Source organism: Bubalus bubalis, chromosome 14 (genome assembly GCF_019923935.1).
Source record: "Bubalus bubalis isolate 160015118507 breed Murrah chromosome 14, NDDB_SH_1, whole genome shotgun sequence".
NCBI classification, from domain to species: Eukaryota; Metazoa; Chordata; class Mammalia; order Artiodactyla; family Bovidae; genus Bubalus; species Bubalus bubalis.
Window position 1 is genome coordinate 51942479 of NC_059170.1, and position 19520 is coordinate 51961998.

The 19520-nt window shown below is 41.8% G+C and overlaps 1 protein-coding gene across 1 annotated transcript in view; it reads left to right on the forward strand.

Annotated features, from left to right (window-relative positions):
* The first annotated feature begins 653 nt into the window (after positions 1-653).
* The window catches only part of ST8SIA6 (ST8 alpha-N-acetyl-neuraminide alpha-2,8-sialyltransferase 6), a 163731-nt gene continuing 144864 nt past the window's right edge, over positions 654-19520 (forward strand). The window contains exons 1-2 of the mRNA XM_006052363.3: positions 654-824; positions 1288-1386. Coding sequence (XP_006052425.1) covers positions 724-824; positions 1288-1386 — 200 coding nt within the window. The 5' untranslated portion in view covers positions 654-723. The remainder of the gene's footprint in view (positions 825-1287; positions 1387-19520) is intronic.

The following is a 19520-nucleotide window of genomic DNA, read 5'->3' on the forward strand; positions in this document are numbered from 1 at the left end:
AAATCCATTCGCCGTGCATCTGAATCTGCCTTCAAACACCTGGAGGCTCCTCTCAAGTGCCCAGCAGCCTCTCCGCGTGGGACGATCCCGTAGAGCGACTACAGTTTGCAAAGTTTTTGAAGTGGGCCCTTTCCTGTCTCCTCTTCTGCCTCTCGGAACCGCAGCCCTCCTCCGCAGGGGCGCAGAGCCAAGTGCGGTCAGCCCGAGTGGGCTGCGTGGGCATCGGGGAAGAGCGCACGACCGCTCGGGGGCAGGTGAGGGCGCACAAAAGTTGGAGCCCAATCAGCGAGGCGTCCAGCTCCCGAGCCCCAACCTTCAGGTGACCCCGCGCGGCGGCGGCAGAAGCAGCGGCGGCGGCGGAGGCGACCAGCGCCCGCAGCAGCTCGGAGCGCCTTCGGGAGAAGAGGCGAGCCGAGCGCCGCTTCACCGCCAGCCAAGCGCAGGACGCCGACAGCGATCCGGGCTGGGAGGGAGCCGGAGGCGAGTTGGGACGTGGCTGCCACCTCCGCCCGCAGACGCCGGGCGGGCCGGTGGCGCCTGAGAGTGCGGGCCCGCGGCGCGCGCCCCCGCCTCCCCTCCGCGCCGCCCTGAACGCTGGAGGTGTGCGTGGCTGCGGCGGCAGCGGCTGCGGCGGCAGCAGCGGGAGCCGTGAGTCGGGGCCGCCCGGGCTGTGCTTCGCCGGGGCAGCAGCGGCGGTGGCTGCGACCGCGCCGGTGGTTCAGGATGCGGCCGGGGGGCGCACTGTTCGCCCTGCTCGCCAGCCTGCTGCTGCTGCTGCTGCTTCGCCTGCTCTGGTGCTGGACCGACGCGCCCGCCCGTTCCAGGTACCCACTCGCCCGCCGCGCTCGGGCCGCCCCGCGTGCCGCGCACCTGGGGACCCTAGCCGCTCCGCCGCTCCTCTCGGGTGCGCAGACTGGCAGGCTGCGAGGACTAGTCGACTGGCAGCGGCGGCCTGGGGGTGGGGTTGGACGAGGGAGTCCGGGAGGCAGCGCCGGATGAGTGGGAGGTGTCGCAGGGGCGACCCTAGCACCGACTGGACACCGACTAGGGCGGAGGGGAACCGGCCAGGGTGGCGAGGGAGCTGCGGAGCCGGACTTGCCGTCGGGTCACCCGAGCTCTCCCTTCTTTCTCTTCCTTCCCGCCCTGAGCCGCTTCAAACTCCGGGGTTGGGAAGCTGCGCCGCGCGAGCCAGGGCTCGCTAGGATGCCCTGGCCGCCTGGCTGCGAGCGCGATGCCGAGCCCGGCTGCCAACTGCTCCTCAACTTAGTTTTCTTCACGGTTGTGCAGGTTCTTGGTGGAAGAAAGCAGGGAGGCCACCCACAGCAGCCCCGCTGCTCCGAGGAAGCTCCGGAGCTCGGCGACCCTGCCCCCGCGCACGGGGAACAGGTACCCGCGGCTCGGGGATGGGGCGCGGCTGCACCCGGACTCGCTTGGGAGTTGTCTGCTTGGGACCACACGATTGTGTGGATTTGTGTGTGTGTGTGTGTGAGAGAGAGAGAGAGAGACAGAGGAAGGATGCGTGTGCATACACGCGCGTGTAACTATCACACTCGCTCCACCTCCTCTGTAAAGCCTGTCCCTCCGTGTGGATGTTCATCGAACCAAGGGAGATAGGAAAACAGCTGCACTTTTAAAAATGGGTGCCGAGTTCACCTCGCGATAATGGTGTGTCGAAAACCCGGAGAAGCAGCTCAACCTGTGTGTTGAAGGATTTGGTTGGTTTGCTTTCTCTCTTCCTGCTTTCAAGTGCACGGGTGTGAGATTCACGTTTGGAGCACAAAATTCTGTGCTCAGTGTTGGGAATGTTTTTGTCCTTAGTGAATGGAGACTTTTTTTTTTTTTTAACCCCTTTGCACTCTCAGAAGTATATATCCATGTGCAATGATTATTTGAATTTTATCGTGGTTTTTTTTTTTTTTTTTGCCTATTATAAAAGTAATCCATTCTTAGTGCAGATAGTTCGATGATATGAGAAATGTATTTAAATATATTCACTCAGAGTTCCACCATACAGAGATCACATTAAGGTTTTGGTCTATATTCTTCTAGTAGTTTTTCTCACGTACACACGTTTTTGAAATATACTTAAGATTGTATATTGTATTTTGTTCTGCCTTTTTTCCCTAAAAAATCATATACATATGCATGTCATTTATTTTTTTGCAAAGCATTGCTTTTAATTGTTGCATAATTTATCATATGAATGTGCCATAATCTGTTTTTTAGTCATTTAGATTGGTTTCTGTTTTGTTGGCTATTAATAATTCTATGAAGTACATCCCTGTATGTAAATCTATATATTCATTTTCAGTTCTTCAGGATGAACTGATACAAGCTGAATGATTGGGTCATTTAGTATGTGCATTTTAGGTTCTAAATATTAATACATTTGGCCAGTTGCTTCCTGGATGAGTTGAATCAGTTTACATTTTCACCAGCAGACTCCTGCTTTGAGCCTCAGCCTTGCTAGTAATTTGGGGGCAATTTTGTATACTGTCTCTTTTTGTCTGTGTATCTCTTTTGAATGCCTTTTCCTCTATGTATGTTTCTGTATGTCCTTGCCTCCCAGACCATCTTAATCTTCTGATTAGGTGACTTAAGGTTTCCCTGTGGGCTTTGCAGGCAGCGCTAGTGGTAAAGAACCTGCCTGCCAATGCAGGAGACATAAGAGTTGCAGGTTTGGTCCCTGGGTTGGGAAGGTCTCCTGGAGGCAGGCATGGCAACCCACCCCAGTATTCTTGCCTGGAGAATCCCATGGACAGAGGAACCAGAGGGCTACGGTTCATAGGGTTGCAAAGCGTTGGATTCGACCTAAGTGACTTAGCACAGACACCAGCACTTGCAAGGTTCCCATGTAGTTCTGCATGAGCATCAGAAGGGTCTGGGGAGCCAGGAAGAAATCTTTGAATTGCAGAACAGCACTGTTTCCTGCAATCCTCCTATTGGAATTTCACAGCATATCAGAGGCACCAAAAAATCCTGGAGTAACAAAGCTTTAGAGAAAAATATTGGCCTTTAGTTTTATTTGTTGAAGGGTTGCATATTATAGGTAGCAGTTTTCCAGTGAATTGGGGAGCATTTTCCAAGTCCTATTAGAGTTATACATTCTGGCGTTGTCCCTTGAGATAAGTTAGAAAGAATGTACTAATTAAGTCATCTGGTCATAGCCCTTTTTTGAGGTAATTCTTTGATGAATTTTTCAGCTTCTGTTGAAGTACTTCTTTTCTGTCTGGCATACTTCTTGAGCTAATATAGGTAATTCATATTTTTTTCGGAATGTGGTCCATTCTATTAAAATTTTAAAATTGGTACCATTCTGTTGTATTTTTAAAAACCTGTCTTTTGATCTGTTTTATATCATCTTTATCACTTATGATTCATTATTTATGTGGCAGGGATACAAATTTTAATCCATACTACTTGGTTATGTAGAGAAATTGTAATTTCTTGATTTTTTTCTGTAGCTGATCAGATCTTCTCCCATGAACCCCAACTGTAGGTAATATGTATAAGTAATAATATACTACTACTAAAAGCAATCAGGATAGCCAGCACTTATTGAACCCTTATTATAGACACTGATCTAAGTATTGCTTGGCCAATAAATTTGTTTGTGTTGGAAAACATGAACAAACTTTTTGGCCAATCTAGTACTTTATATTTATAGCTCACTTAATCTTTAAAATAATGCTGAGAAAAACTCTTATAATCCCTATTTTATAGATAAGTGCCAACTTAAAAAAATGCACAATGTGAGCGTTGCAACTTAAGCTTTATTTGGGGCAATACGAGGACTGCAGCCCAAGAGACAGCACCTCAGATTGCTCTGAGAAACTGCTTCAAAGAGATGGGGGGCGGGGGAGGACAGTATATATGTGATCTTGGTAAAGGGGGCGTACATGCAATCAAGCACGTTTATTTTTTAGGAAGTTTCTGCTGGTCCCGTGAAGCTTCTGCTGGTCATGAGGAACAGTTGTCACCACCAAGGATTAGTGTTTTTATAGATATGAAAAGCACTCTGTGCCTCCAGGAAACTGGCAGGACAGGTCTTCAAACAGATATTCTCAAGAGCTGATTTTATGAACCCAAGATGTAAGAATTGGGCTCATAAAATCAGCTCTTGAGAATATCTATCTGTTTGAAGACCTGTCCTGCCAGTTTCCTGGAAGCACAGAGTGCCTCATTCCTGCTCTCCATCCTGAACTCCTTCAGGGTGTGTTGGAGGTCACCTGTTCCTGCAGCACATGATTTAATCCTTGTAGAGGTAGGTGGCAAGCACCCATGGCAAATGCCAATTTGTGGTCAACATGAGGAAACTGAGGTGCAGGGAGACAGAATAAACGGCCCACATTCAGAGTTGACAAACTGGACCCAGGAGTCATATCCAGGCCATGTGGATCCAGACCCCTACACTTAATCACCCTGCTGAGTAGTCTTTCACAGGTGTTGGGCAAGATAGAGTGTGTGTGTGTGTGTGTATCTGTGTGTGTGTGTGTGTCCAGGTTAAAGCTTAGTCAGGTGTGCCAACTTAAGCAACTCTTTCTGGTATGATTATTCTCTTTGGGAGCAAACTCAGATTATTTTCACTAACCTTTCTTCTCATTTTAAACTGTTTATTTGATTATTTTCTTTATTTGGCTACACTGGCTCTGATTGCAGAATGTGGGATCTTTAGTTGCAGCATGAGGGATCTAGTTCTGTGACTAGGGATGGAATCCAGGCATGTTGCATTGGAAGCTCGGAGTCTTAGCTACTGGACCACTAGGGAAGTCCATTCACCACCTCTTGTTACTTTAAGATGATACCCTGATCTAAGGGGGAGAGGGCTTCCCTGATAGCTTAGTTGGTAAAGAATCTGCCTGTAATGCAGGAGACCCTGGTTCAATTCCTGGGTCAGGAAGATCCTCTAAAAAAGGGATAGGCTGCCCATTCTAGTGTTCTTGGGCTTCCTTCGTGGCTCAGCTGGTAAAGAATCTACCTGTAATATGGGAGACCTGGGTTTGCTCCCTGGGTTGGGAAGATCCCCTGGAGAAGGAAAAGCTACCCACTCCGGTATTATGGCCTGGAGAATTCCATGGACTGTATAGTGCGTGGGGTCACAAAAAGTCAGACATGACTGAGCGACTTTCAAAAAAGAGTGGGAGGGAGATGGGCTGAGGTGGTGTGGAGGTAGAGTTAAGAGGTGGGTTTCATGATCAGGGTATCCTTTGACTCCTTTGTTCTCCAAGGGGATGTTGTCCATTTCCCATCTGTTGGCTGAGTACTCTGATGATAACCTGTGATGAAAGCTGCAGTTCGTGGCTCATTCTTTTCAGGCATTCCACCTGTTGGTACTCTCCACTGTCTTGGCTTCACCTGAGCTCCTATGAATGCTGCATTTCAGGGATCCAGTGAAGATTCTCTTTTAGTTCCATCCTCAGTTGTACTGTGCAATGTTTGCTATGATGCTGCCTCACCCAGCTCTGGCTGGCTAGCTCCAGCCAGTCTCCCCACTATTTGGGGGCCCATCTGGAGAAGGAAATGGCAACCCACTCCAGTATTCTTGCCTGGAGAATCCCATGGACAGAGGAGCCTGGCAGGCTACAGTCTATGGGGTTGCAAGAGTCGGACACAACTTAGCAACTAAACTTTCACCACCTAAACATACAAGGACCAAAGTTGGCTCAGGAAAAACTAAGTATCAGGATCTACCTCTTCTTGCCCCACAAAGTGGATGTGACCCTATTTTAATTTCAGGATGGAAGAGTGCCAAAGAAGTGATCTATTCTAGAGCCCTAATCAGGGGAGGAGACAAAGCTCTATCTACCCTTCTTGTTACTCTCCCCTTTCTCTCTCCAAGCCAAGCCTCTCTTTTTCCTTTCTTTCTCCTCTTTACATCTTTGCTGTAGGCTGGAAAGTGCTGTCTTCCCCAACATTGTATTGTCTTTCTCTTTTCCTGATGCATACCTCCAGGGTCTGTCTCAAACCTAAGCTCAAGGGTGAATTGTGGGGACTGGGAGTAAAAAAAAAAAAATTGGGAAAGCTCCAGGAGCTGAGTCTTCCAGGTAAGGTAGTTAATATCTAAAAAGACATAATGGGAGGAATATAGGAAATCTTTTCTTGGGACTATGCTGCTACTGCTAAGTCGCTTCAGTCGTGTCCGACTCTGTGCGACCCCACAGACGGCAGCCCACCAGGCTTTCCCGTCCCTGGGATTCTCCAGGCAAGAACACTGGAGTGGGTTGCCATTTCCTTCTCCAAAGCATGAAAGTGAAAAGTGAAAGTGAAGTTGCTCAGTCGTGTCTGACTCTTCACAACCCCATGGACTGCAGCCTACCAGGCTTCTCTGTCCATGGGATTTTCTAGGCAAAAGTACTGGAGTGGGGTGCCATTGCCTTCCCCGAATATGTGTCTACATACTCCCTATCCATAAATCTAACAACTTGGTGATTGCTTATAATGGACCTCACTTGTGCAGCATTGGATAAACGTAGATCTTTATTTTATGGCATAATTCTCACCAATTCACATGATTTTTTTTCTGAGTTATAATGTCTAGTGATTCATTTATTGATTTCTGTATATAACTAGGGATGAAATACAAATCCTATTTTGTGCAAAGCTGAATATTACCTTATTTGTTCTCTTTTTATCCTTTCAGGAAAAAATCTATATCTCTTTGTAGTCCCCCAAAGAGCGTTTCAAAATAGCTAGGGAAAAGTCATGTCAAAGTCAGAAAGACAAAGGAGAAAAATATACTAATAATTTTCAAAATATGACCCTATCACAATGGATTCTTTCTCTTTCTAATAAACTTTGTCAGTATGTGTCATTGGTTTGTTTGTTTGTTTAGACAACCAGCTCTTGGATTTATTTCTCAATTCTGATCTATTTCCATGTTCTGTTTCCTTTGTGGAGTTTTGTTTTCTTTGTTATTTTTATCTTTTAAAATATCATTCCTCCCCCCCCCCCCAATTTACTATTTTGAAATGAATGCTTAATTTATAGATCTTTCCTTTTTTCTTTGTAACAAACATATTTGCTACTATGAATTTTCCTTTGAATGCAGCTTTGCATCTGTTCTTTAAGTCTGGATCCTTACTGTTTAGGTTTTTAAAACTATATTCTAAATTGTTTCTAGTTACATTAGAACATTTAAATTTTACCTCCATAGTTATTTAGGATTTAGGAGAGTACTCTCCCCTGCCCCTCCACCCTACCTCACCTCCCAGAGGAGCAATTTTAACTTCCTTCAAGAACTTTTCCTTTGAATTCACAATTTGGCTGTTTGGTGCAAAAACCCTGTTAACCTGTCTTTTGGGAGAGTACTTTTACATTTCCAAGTGATTGGAATTTTTTTCTTAAATATTAATTTAATATGTGTTCTTAAATAATATTAGTTTCATTTTTGATTATGAAAGAAGCCAAATAAAACCCTGCCATATATTATAAGTGAGCTCCCAAATATTCAATCATTAGGAATGAGAGATTGGATTATTGTGACATTGATGACATGGCCAAAACAAGTGTATATAACTGTCTGGCTTGAAATTCCAGGGTTCCTTCATGGGAGCTATCTAGGTCCCAGTTGTGGTTTGGCATCTTTTAGTGGCAGTGTCCATATTTTCGGCTTTAATATCCATGCTGATGATTCAGGATCCTGTGACTGGCTAAGACTTTCTGGATAGAAGCCACTATTACAGGATTAGTCTATGAATCCTCCAGTAATGTGGGGACCCCGCTTCCACTTCTCTACTTTCCTAGAGAGGTTTTTCTTTGTACTCCCTGTGACTCTTTCTCCCTGTAGTAGAACTTGACTTGTCCTTGTTTGAGAACTGGGGTTCAGTAAAAGACAGACATCAAAAGCCACTTGTGTTATATCCCAATTCTTATTATTGTAGGAGCATTACTGCAGAGATTATTATTTGGTTGTATGGTTTTAGATATGTACACCAAAAAGGAAAGATTTATTGTATGGTTTTAGATATGTACACCAAAAAGGAAAACTGCTTGTCATTTCAGTGTGATAAAGATGCTAGATTCATATTTTCAATAACTTTGTATGCACATAACTAGTAATTTTTCTCTGCATATTTTGGTATGGGTTAGTAACTTTTTAAACAACATCTGAACTTTTCTTCATGTCATTAGTATTCTTTGGCAATGTAATTTTTAGAGCATGGTATTCGAACATATGCATGTACTGTAGTTTATTTATTCTTCCCTTTTGTATATTTCAGTTGTTTATTATTTTTGATTTTGATGTGTATTTTAATATGAAATTAGAGTACACATCAGTTTATAGCCTCTAAATTTACAGCCTTACATGCTATATTGATTATTGAGATGAATCCCTAAAAGTTCAGTTCAGTTCAGTTCAGTTGCTGAGTCATGTCTGACTCTTTGCGACCCCATGAATTGTAGCACCCAGGCCTCCCTGTCCATCACCAACTCCCAGAGTTTACCCAAACTCATGTCCATCCAGTCGGTGATGCCATCCAGCCATCTCATCCTCTGTCGTCTCCTTCTCCTCCTGCCCCCAGTCCCTCCCAGCATCAGGGTCTTTTCCAGTGAGTCAACTCTTTGCATGAAGTGGCCAAAGTATTGGAGTTTCAGCCTCAGCATCAGTCCTTCCAATGAACACCCAGGACTGGTCTCCTTTAGGATGGACTGGTTGGATCTCCTTGCAGTCCAAGGGGCTCGCAAGAGTCTTCTCCAGCACCACAGCTCAAAAGTGAAGAGACTTGACCAAAGAACATGTGAAAATGTTGTGTTGCTATCTGTCCAATAACAGTAGTTGTTCCAGTTTATTCTCATGTAATCAGTATATGAGAATGAACATTCTCTCAAAATCTTGTCAGTTCTGTATATTAGCATTTCTTTTCACTTTTTCTAATTTCATACTCAAGAGATAGTATTTCACTGATGTCTTAATATATACTTATTTGTTTACCATTATGTTTAATTTTTAAGGTACTTGTTGACCATTTACTTCCTCTTATTTTGTATTATTAAATTTTTTAATTGACGTATAACTGAGTTACAGTGTTGTGCCAATCTCTGCTGTATAGCAAAGTGACTCAGTTTTACACATATATACTTTCTTTTTAAAATATTCTTTTCCATTATGTTTTATCCCAGAAAACTGGATATAGTTCCCTGTGCTCTACATTAGGACCTTGTTGTTTATCCATTCTAAATGTAGTAGTTTGCATTACCAACCCCAAATTTCCAGTCCATCCTCTCCCTCCTCCCCTCCCACTTGACAGCCACAAATCTGATCTCTAGGTCTGTGAGTCTGTTTCTGTTTATAGATAGATTCATTTGTGGCATATTTTAGATTTCACATATAAGTGATATCATATGGTATTGGTCTTTCTCTTTCTGACTTACTTCACTTAGTATGATAATGTCTAGTTGTATCCATGTTGCTGCAAATGACATTATTTTGTTCTTTTTTATGGCCAAGTAGTATTTCATTGTATATATGTACCACATCTTCTTTATCCATTTATGTGTTGATAAACAATTAGGTTGTTTCCCTGTTTTGGCTTACATAGGGATGCATGTATCTTTTTGATTTAAAGTTTTGTCTGGGTACATGCCCAGGAGTGGGATTGCTGGATCATAAGCTAACTCTGTTTTTAGTTTTATGAAGAATCTTTATACTATTAAATATTTTTCATAGTGGCTGCACCAACTTACATTCCCACCAACAGTGTAGGAGGGTTTTCTTTTCTCCATAACCTCTCCATCTTCCCTTTTTAAATTGGTTTTTTATATATAACCTTGTTTATTTTACTGTCAAGATATTATAGATATTATCAAGTTACTTGCTGATTTACAAGAGGTTTATAAATGTCAAATGTATCAAACTTGCATTTATCATGCATTTAAATTGACTTTATTTCCTTAACATTTAATTATGTCTGTGACTATTTAATCTGTAGAAGTTTTCAACCTTTGTGTAGTCATATCACTTATGTCTACTTTTTATTGTGAATTCTTTCAAATTGATAAATTTATTGATAATTTATTAATATGTTTAGTTACCCTAAGATAAGTAGACATCTGTCATTTTAAAATATTTAAATCTTTTCCTCCTTCTAGAAACTTTTTTTTTGAAAGATCTTTTTCTTTTGTTGTGGGCCATTTTTAAAGTCTTTATTGAATTTATTACTGATTGCTTCTGTTTTATGTTTTGTTTTGTTTTTTTTTACTATGAGGCATGTGAGATCTTAGCTACCTGACCAGGGATTGGACCTGCACCTTCTGCACCGGAAGGTGAAGTCTTAACCTCTGGACCACCAGGGAAGTCCCTAGAACTTCTTTTAGCATGTGGTAAAGGGGGTGGGCTTTTTAGTAAGTTACTATTATTCTATTATAAACTTTCTCCTTTGAAAATTACTGTTTTTTAAATTTGAATTAAATGACTGCTTACAAATCTAAAAATTCTGTTTAGATTCTTTTTTCAGTGTTTGACATTCGTCACTGTACATGAATCCCTAATCATTTGATTAGTTCTTTGTTTCCTTTCCTTTCTTGCCCAGTTGACATGTCTTTTTTTTTTCTTCTAATGTTTTTAACTTTGGAATGTGGATAATAGTGTTTCTGAAATTTCAGATATTTAAGAATATACCTCTTATTTTTCATCCATGAGTACTAAATTATTGCATCACAACTCCACTTTTTAAAAATTTTCATCTTAAAACTTTTGTAAGATGTTCTTCTATTTTCTGGCTGTTAGGGCTCTGAGAGAGAAAGCAAGGTAATCTTTCTTTTATTTCTTCAAAAGTAACCTGTTTGATTATATGTTTTACTGAATCCTGACAGGATTTTTTTCTTAAACTGAAAAAATTTAAAAATTCACAGTGCTATGCCTCTGCAGTGATCTCTTTTGATTAATTCTGTCTATAATTATTTTTAATTCACTGTCCAGGTTATTTTTAAATTAAAAAGTTTGTATTATATCTTTGATTATTTGATGTGTTCTGCATATTCTGCTTGGGCTTTCCAGGTGTTGCTAGTGGTAAAGAACCCGCCTGCCAGTGCAGGAGACACAAGAGACGTGGGTTCAATCTCTGGGTCAGGAATATCCCATGGAGAGGAAAATGGCAACCCGCTCCAGTATTCTTGCCTGGAAAATTCCATGGGCGGTAGAGCATGGTGGGCTGCAGTCCATGAGGCCGCAAAGAGTCGGACATGACTGAGCAACAGCAACAACAAACGTATTCTGCTTATATTTTGTGAAGAGAGTGTGCACTTTCTGTCTTCCATCACCATACCTCTTACCCACAACCCATGTTCCACGTAAACAACTTCATTTCTCTCTCTGAATTTGCTTTTCTCTTTGTCCTTTCCCTCTGCTCTCTGGGATGGCTTCTCAAATTTGTCCTCTACATTCCTTAATTATTTTTCTCTTCATGTCAGTTCTGTCTTGCTCTTTCTAAAACAGTGTATCGGTTACACGTTTAGTCTTTATAGTTTTTTTTCCTTCTTTAAGCCTGCTCCTTATTACTTCAGTTTATATTTTAGAAAGCATCTACGTCACCTTTTAAACCTCACTTTCCATTTGTTTTTTTTCTTTTAATTTATCAAGAGCATGGAGCAAATACTTTATAAAGATTTCTTGTGTTTATTATAGTGAATATTTTTCCAAAGTATGATTTTTCTCTCCATCTTAAGAGTAATGTTCTTTGCAGCCCCTGAATTATAACTTGGGAGGCTTTTTTACATGTTAATTTATTTATTGCATGCAGTAGAGCTGATGAGTTAGATATTATCCTGATTCCTATTTTTCTGTTTTTTTTTTAACTGAACTATACTCGATTTATAATATTATGTTAGTTTCAGGTGTATAGCAAGGTGATTCAGAATCTTCAGGTTGTTTTCTAAGTTGTTACAAGATATTGAATATAGTGTACTGTGTTATACAGTAAATCCTTGTTGTTTATCTATTTTATATAAAGGATGTGTATCTCTTAATGCTATAGTCCTAGTTTATCCCTTCTGGGGAGCTTGATTTTAATTTCTATATCTCCAAATGAGGAGTCCTTTCTCTGGCCTTGTGCTCAGCTGAAAGGATTCCTTAGAACTCCTTTTGGGTCCCACCAACGGCTGAAAGATCCTCATTAGAGCATCCACTAGATGGGCGGCTGAGCCATTTAGCCCTTGAACAAATGTCTGATTTTTAAAAAAAAAAAAAACTTGAAAAAACAAATCTGGCAAAATACAGGTAACATAAATTTCACTAATTTGGTTTTTTTAAATACTGGACCTTAAAGGCTGTCTCTTGCTCCCCTGTCTTGACCTCAAAACACTGTCAGAAAATGTGTGATTCTAATCAACCTGGACTCGTGTGGTGTGTGGAATGGTGTGTGATGTGTGACATAGGTCCCTTGAAATCCAGAGAAGGCCAGGCTCCTAGGAGTCTCCTCATATCTGAACCCCCCTTTACACGCCAGGGTATGTCAGATGGCTGATTCCTTTTTTATCCCCTTCCATTCCTTCAGTGCTGCTTTATAATGTGATGTGATATGATACGATACAATATGGTATGGAAAGGATATGATATAGTAATGATAAGGTATAGTATGATATGGTATGGTATAGAATGATGTGATAAGTATGATACGTTATGATATAGTAATGAGATGATGTATATGCATGTGCTCAGTCCCTCAGTCCTGTCTGACTGTTTGTGACCCTTTAGACTATAGCCTTCCAGGCTCCTCTGTCCATAGGATTTCATAGGCAAGAATACTGGAGTGGGTTGCCATTTCCTCCAACAGGGGATCTCGACCCAGAGATTGAACCATGTCTCCTAGGGCTCTTGCATCGGCAAGCAAGTTCTTTACCCCTGAGCTCCCTGGGAAGCCCGGTAATGATATGATATGTTATGGTAATGATAAGGTATAGCATGATACGGTATGGTATGGAATGGTATGCTATGGTATGGTATGATATAGATAGTATATGATGGCGGCATAATCTCGGAGACTGTAGAAACTGCATTAGCACTGGTACACCAGTATCCAAACCAGCTTCTGCTGCCTCAGGAAGCAGCCTCAGGTGGGTGCTCCTTCCTGTGTGCTGGGGACTTTCTCCCCAGGACTTGGAAGCGATGAACCTGAAAGAATGACACTTGGACAGTCTCTTGCAAGGACTGACAAGTTTATTTCTGCAGTCAAGCCTTTTTATAGAAGTAGGAACAAAGAGCTTAGAGTATACAGCCAGCAGAGCGCATACGGGGTTAACACATAATCAGTAAAAATATTTCAAGGACAGAGCGCTCTAAGTGACCCATGTGCTTATCCCATAACCCGTTTTCTCAAGCAACATCCTTAATATTTATTATTAAATCTTGGTGCTGAGCATAACCAAAGGCAGGAGATGTTTTTGTGCCCGCAGCACACAAAGCCGGGGTACTTCTGGCCCTTTGCCATTTTCCCAAGGACTTCCTCCTATATGGCTATTTTGTACTGCGCTTCCCAACATATCCTCCTTTTGTTTTTAATTTAAGCACGGCAGATGCTAGTTGGACTCCATTGTGGGAGGCATGGAGTCTTGAGTAGAGACATCTGTATCCTATAAGCAATGACAGAAAAAGCAGGGTGATTAATGCATATATAAAAATATTGCTTCCTGAAAACCAAGTTCTAGGGTCTAGAGACGATAGGGTTTTGGTTAAAGTATCATAAACTTGAGTTCTGTACAATTCCTTAGGTACCTTAACTTGAAAATTAGCAACTTGTTGTTTCAACAAATTGATGTCTAAACTTGAGTTATCTGTGAGATCCTGCAAATGCTCTTTAACTTTATCCCAAGGATATTCAGTGCTATTATAGGGCATGTTAGTCAGACAAAAAGAAGTAAAATTCCAGTGACAACGTATACGTGTTTGGAAAGTCAGTTGCTGCACTTGATCTCCTAAGTGGATAACCACAGTTTGTAACTCATTAATTCATGTTTGTAATTGCTGATCCATTTGAGCTTGTCGAGTCCAAAGATCATGAGAGTCTTTGTGCCAAGCAGTGATAAAATCATGATTTTGTATAGAATTATGTAAAGCCATATCAGACAAAGTTCCTACAGTCACAGTGGAGACAAGGCTTAAGATGCCTGCAATAAATCACCCAATGATGCGCTTAGATCACCTAAGTCCAGTTTTCAACAATACAGAAAGAAATACAGAATCAGTCCAAGGTTCAGTTAAGTTTATGGGAAGCCATAACTCAGATCTTTGTTTAACTAGCACAATTGTGATATGAAATGGTGTGATTAAGGCAGGTATACAATGCACATGCAGTACAATTGACAATCTTGGCCAATAAGTCAATATCAAAATGCCCTACAATAAACAAGTACAGAAGGTGAACACACGATTGAATATAGCCAGTACTATTGTATAGGAAGGTATAATTAGAAGGACAAAACACACCCACAGTCCCATAACACTAGCGAAGTACTCTAAGGCTGCTGGAATTTTCCAAATGTGCCATTGCTCTGGCCCCACAATGAGGACGACAATCCTGGGTCATGGGGGTGATAAGCCCCCGTTATACCAATTCAGCAATATGTCCTTATCAGTCCAGAAACTTGTCTTAGATTTATGAAAGCCTCCAATGCTTGATCTATTAAACCAGGAGCAGTTATGATGTTCCTCCTGCTCTTCACAACAGTTTACAAACAACCCGTGAGGTCCCCAGTCAACAAATTTAAATGTATGATTAGTATGATTTTGCTGAATTATAGAAACTTTCCCAAATTGGCCTCGACAATCAGACCAATGTAACGGTTGTATCTCCTGTTTTCTTCTCCAAGATACAGTATGACATGAAGGTTCCTCTGGTTGAAAAAGTGAGTTTGAATAGTTGGCTATCTGGCCTGGATAATGTCGCTCGGAGCCATTAAGTAAGAAAGATGCCGTAGCAAACATTCCCAGAAGCAAAGCAGTCCCATTGTTGGCAGACTATGCCCACCACTGTGGGAAAATAGTCATGCAAAGGGGATGAGATCCGAAACAGATAGGCAAGGTTTTGAATCCCACGGAAATGTTGATTGGCTTTCCCTCATCTTCTTCATGAATTGGTCGCTTTATGGACCAGGGACTTGGAAAATGCATGCTATCATTAGTAAAGATCATAGGGGCTTTATCCACCCAATCCACTATGGAGAGAAGTGGTGGGTTGGGTATGTATGCCCAATAAACATATTCTGCACCTACCCCAGAGGAACAGGAAAGAATAGCTAACATTGCCAGAAACAGCTTATCTGGAGTCATAGGAGTTCCAGTGCTCTTCAGTGTCTGCTCAGCCTGACGAGTCATGTTTTTCACTTGAGCCCATGTCGGGTAAGGATTCAGACGATGGTGTTTCCTCATTGGCTCCTCCAGGTTCATTGACGAGACTCTTCGCGTCAACTTCGTCACTTTCTGAGGGAGTCCGGTCTTGGGGTCCCTCTCGGTAATGGACATGGCTAAGGGGAACCCAGATTTCCTCTCCATCTGCAATGACAAGACCATAACCCTTGCCTAGGAGTCGTAAGATTCCTGTCAGCCACTGATTAAATTGCTTATACCATATTGGTGTATTGATTTCTAATTTGCTGTTTTTGTCTTCTGCAAAATGTCTATCTGCACGAGTGTCAGAATTATTTTTTTGTTAAGTTTAAAAAATTTAGGGAATAAAGAGTTAAAGATAATAATAATTGAGGGTTCATAGGATAAGACGTGTATCTCCTCTTCCATATTCCCCCTTTCTGTTTTAATAAATGAGTTTTTAGGGTGCGGTGGGCTCTTTCAATAATGGCTTGACCCTGAGGATTATAGGGTATTCCTGTTATGTGTGTTATGTTCTGTTCTGATAAAAATGAACAAAAGGAATGCAAGGTGAATGCAGGTCCATTGTCTGTTTTCAAGACAGAAGGAATCCCCATAACGGGGAAGGTGAGTAAGAGTGCGGAAATGGCGTGTTTGCTGGATTCTAAAGAGACAGGTACTGCCCAGATAAAGCCTGAAAATGTATCAACTGAGACAAAAAGCAAAGAAAACTTTCCTAAGGAGTAGTGAGTGAAATCAGATTGCCAAAGGGAATTAGGCTGTTGCCCCCGGGGATTAACTCCTGAAATCGTAGTTCGTAAGTGCAGAGGGGCGCAGACATCACAGATTTTAATAATACGCCGCACTTTAGTGAGAGGAATATGGTATATAGAGTGCAATCTGTTAGCATTGGTGTGAAGATTAGCATGTTCATCACTGGCAGACGTAAAAATGGGAGCTATGAGCCTGTCAACAGCATCATTTCCTGCAACCAGAGGGCCAGGTAAACCTGAATGAGCACATATATGTGCAATAAAGAAAGGTTCCATACATGAGTGAATTAAAGCTTGAGTCTGTGAAAAGAGAGTATATAATTCTTCATCTAGGTTGTATAATAAGGCGATAACAAATTAGGAAAAAGGGAAGCAAGGTATTTGGAATCAGTATATACGTTGAAGGATAATGGTTGAAGTGACAAAAGAGCATATAAAGCATACAATTCAACTCTTTGTACTGAAGAATAGGTAATGGGTAATTTCTCTTTGATATCAGGGCCGACAATCCCTGCTATGCCTTTCTTGTTGCCATCCATGAAATAGGTGGGTGCATTGGAAATAGGCTGGGATGCAATGATATTAGTTACAATAAATTTAGTACATTGTAGAAAGCGCCATAATTTTCCTTTTGGCAAATGAAATGAGATAACATTTTGAAAATCACTTAATGCTATGTGCATGGTCAAGTTATACTGTAAGGCAATTTCCAATTCCTTTTTTGTCAAGGGAACGTGTATTGCATATGGATCAAATCCAGTCAAAGATTTTACACGGCTTCTTCCTGACACAATTAAGTGCCCTATTTTCTCAATATATGATACAATTTTTTTAGACTGTTTAGTGTGTAAATATACCCATTCTATTGGGCTATGCTGAGCTATAATTGCAGTGGGCGAATGTTCAGTGGGGAATATATATAAAGACTGGTTGATCATAATCTAGCCGAGTTGAAAAAGATTGTTGAATGCATTTCTCCACTAAGGCCAGTTCTTCTTTGGCCTCTTTTGTTAGCTGCCTAGGGCTGTTAGGCTCAGGGGATCCCTCTAAAATTTTAAATAGATTTTGTAAGGCATAGGTGGGGATCCTGACAGATGGCTGCAGCCAATTAATATCTCCTAGCAATTTTTGAAAATCATTCAGCATGTGTAGAGACTGCACAGAAATTTGAGTTTTTTGAGGTTTGGTTTTAGATTCTTCCATCAGATCAGATCAGATCAGATCAGTCGCTCAGTCGTGTCCGACTCTTTGCGACCCCATGAATTGCAGCATGCCAGGCCTCCCTGTCCATCACCAACTCCCGGAGTTCACTCAGACTCACATCCATCGAGTCAGTGATGCCATCCAGCCATCTCATCCTCTGTCGTCCCCTTCTCCTCTTGCCCCCAATCCCTCCCAGCATCAGAGTCTTTGCCAATGAGTCAACTCTTCGCATGAGGTGGCCAAAGTACTGGAGTTTCAGCTTTAGCATCATTCTTTCCAAAGAAATCCCAGGGCTGATCTCCTTCAGAATGGACTGGTTGGATCTCCTTGCAGTCCAAGGGACTCTCAAGAGTCTTCTCCAACACCACAGTTCAAAAGCATCAGTTCTTCGGCACGCAGCCTTCTTCACAGTCCAACTCTCACATCCATACATGACCAATGGAAAAACCATAGCCTTGACTAGACAGACCTTTGTTGGCAAAGTAATGTCTCTGTTTTTGAATATGCTATCTAGGTTGGTCATAACTTTCCTTCCAAGGAGTAAGCGTCTTTTAAATTCATGGCTGCAGTCACCATCTGCAGTGATTTTGGAGCCCAAAAAATAAAGTCTGACACTGTTTCCATTGTTTCCCCATCTATTTGCCACGAAGTGATGGGACCGGATGCCATGATCTTCGTTTTCTGAATGTTGAGCTTTAAGCCAACTTTTTCACTCACCACTTTCACTTTCATCAAGAGGCTTTTGAGTTCCTCTTCACTTTCTGCCATAAGGGTGGTGTCATCTGCATATCTGGAGTTACTGATATTTCTCCCGGCAATCTTGATTCCAGCTTGTGTTTCTTCCAGTCCAGCGTTTCTCATGATGTACTCTGCATATAAGTTAAATAAACAGGGTGACAATATACAGCCTTGATGAACTCCTTTTCCTATTTGGAACCAGTCTGTTGTTCTATGTCCAGTTCTAACTGTTGCTTCCTGACCTGCATACAGATTTCTCCAGAGGCAGGTCAGGTGGTCTGGTATTCCCATCTCTTTCAGAATTTTCCACAGTTTATTGTGATCCACACAGTCAAAGGCTTTGGCATAGTCAATAAAGCAGAAATAGATGTTTTTCTGGAACTCTCTTGCTTTTTCCATGATCCAGCGGATGTTGGCAATTTGATCTCTGGTTCCTCTGCCTTTTCTAAAACCAGCTTGAACATGAGGAAGTTCACGGTTCACATATTGCTGAAGCCTGGCTTGGAGAATTTTGAGCATTACTTTACTAGCGTGTGAGGTGAGTGAAATTGTGTGGTAGTTTGAGCATTCTTTGGCATTGCCGTTCTTTGGGATTGGAATGAAAACTGACCTTTTCCAGTCCTGTGGCCACTGCTGAGTTTTCCAAATTTGCTGGCATATTGAGTGCAGCACTTTCACAGCATCATCTTTCAGGATTTGGAGTAGCTCAACTGGAATTCTATCACCTCCACTAGCTTTGTTCATAGTGATGCTTTCTAAGGCCCACTTGACTTCACATTCCAGGATGTCTGGCTCTAGGTCAGTGAGCACACCATCGTGATTATCTGGGTCGTGAAGATCTTTTTTGTATAGTTCTTCTGTGTATTCTTGCCATCTCTTCTTAATATCTTCTGCTTCTGTTAGGTCCATACCATTTCTGTCCTTTATCGAGCCCATCTTTGCATGAAATGTTCCCTTGGTATCTCTGATTTTCTTGAAGAGATCCCTAGTCTTTCCCATTCTGTTGTTTTCCTCTATTTCTTTGCATTGATCACTGAAGAAGGCTTTCTTATCTCTTCTTGCTATTCTTTGGAACTCTGCATTCAGATGTTCATATCTTTCCTTTTCTCCTTTGCTTTTTGCTTCTCTTCTTTTCACAGCTATTTGTAAGGCCTCCCCAGACAGCCATTTTGCTTTTTTGCATTTCTTTTCTATGGGGATGGTCTTGATCCCTGTCTCCTGTACAATGTCACGAACCTCATTCCATAGTTCATCTGGCACTCTATATATCAGATCTAGGCCCTTAAATCTATTTCTCACTTCCACTGTATAATCATAAGGGATTTGATTTAGGTCATACCTGAATGGTCTAGTGGTTTTCCCTACTTTCTTCAATTTAAGTCTGAATTTGGCAATAAGGAGTTCAAGGTCTGAGCCACAGTCAGCTCCCGGTCTTGTCTTTGCCGACTGTATAGAGCTTCTCCATCTTTGGCTGCAAAGAATATAATCAGTCTGATTTCGGTGTTGAC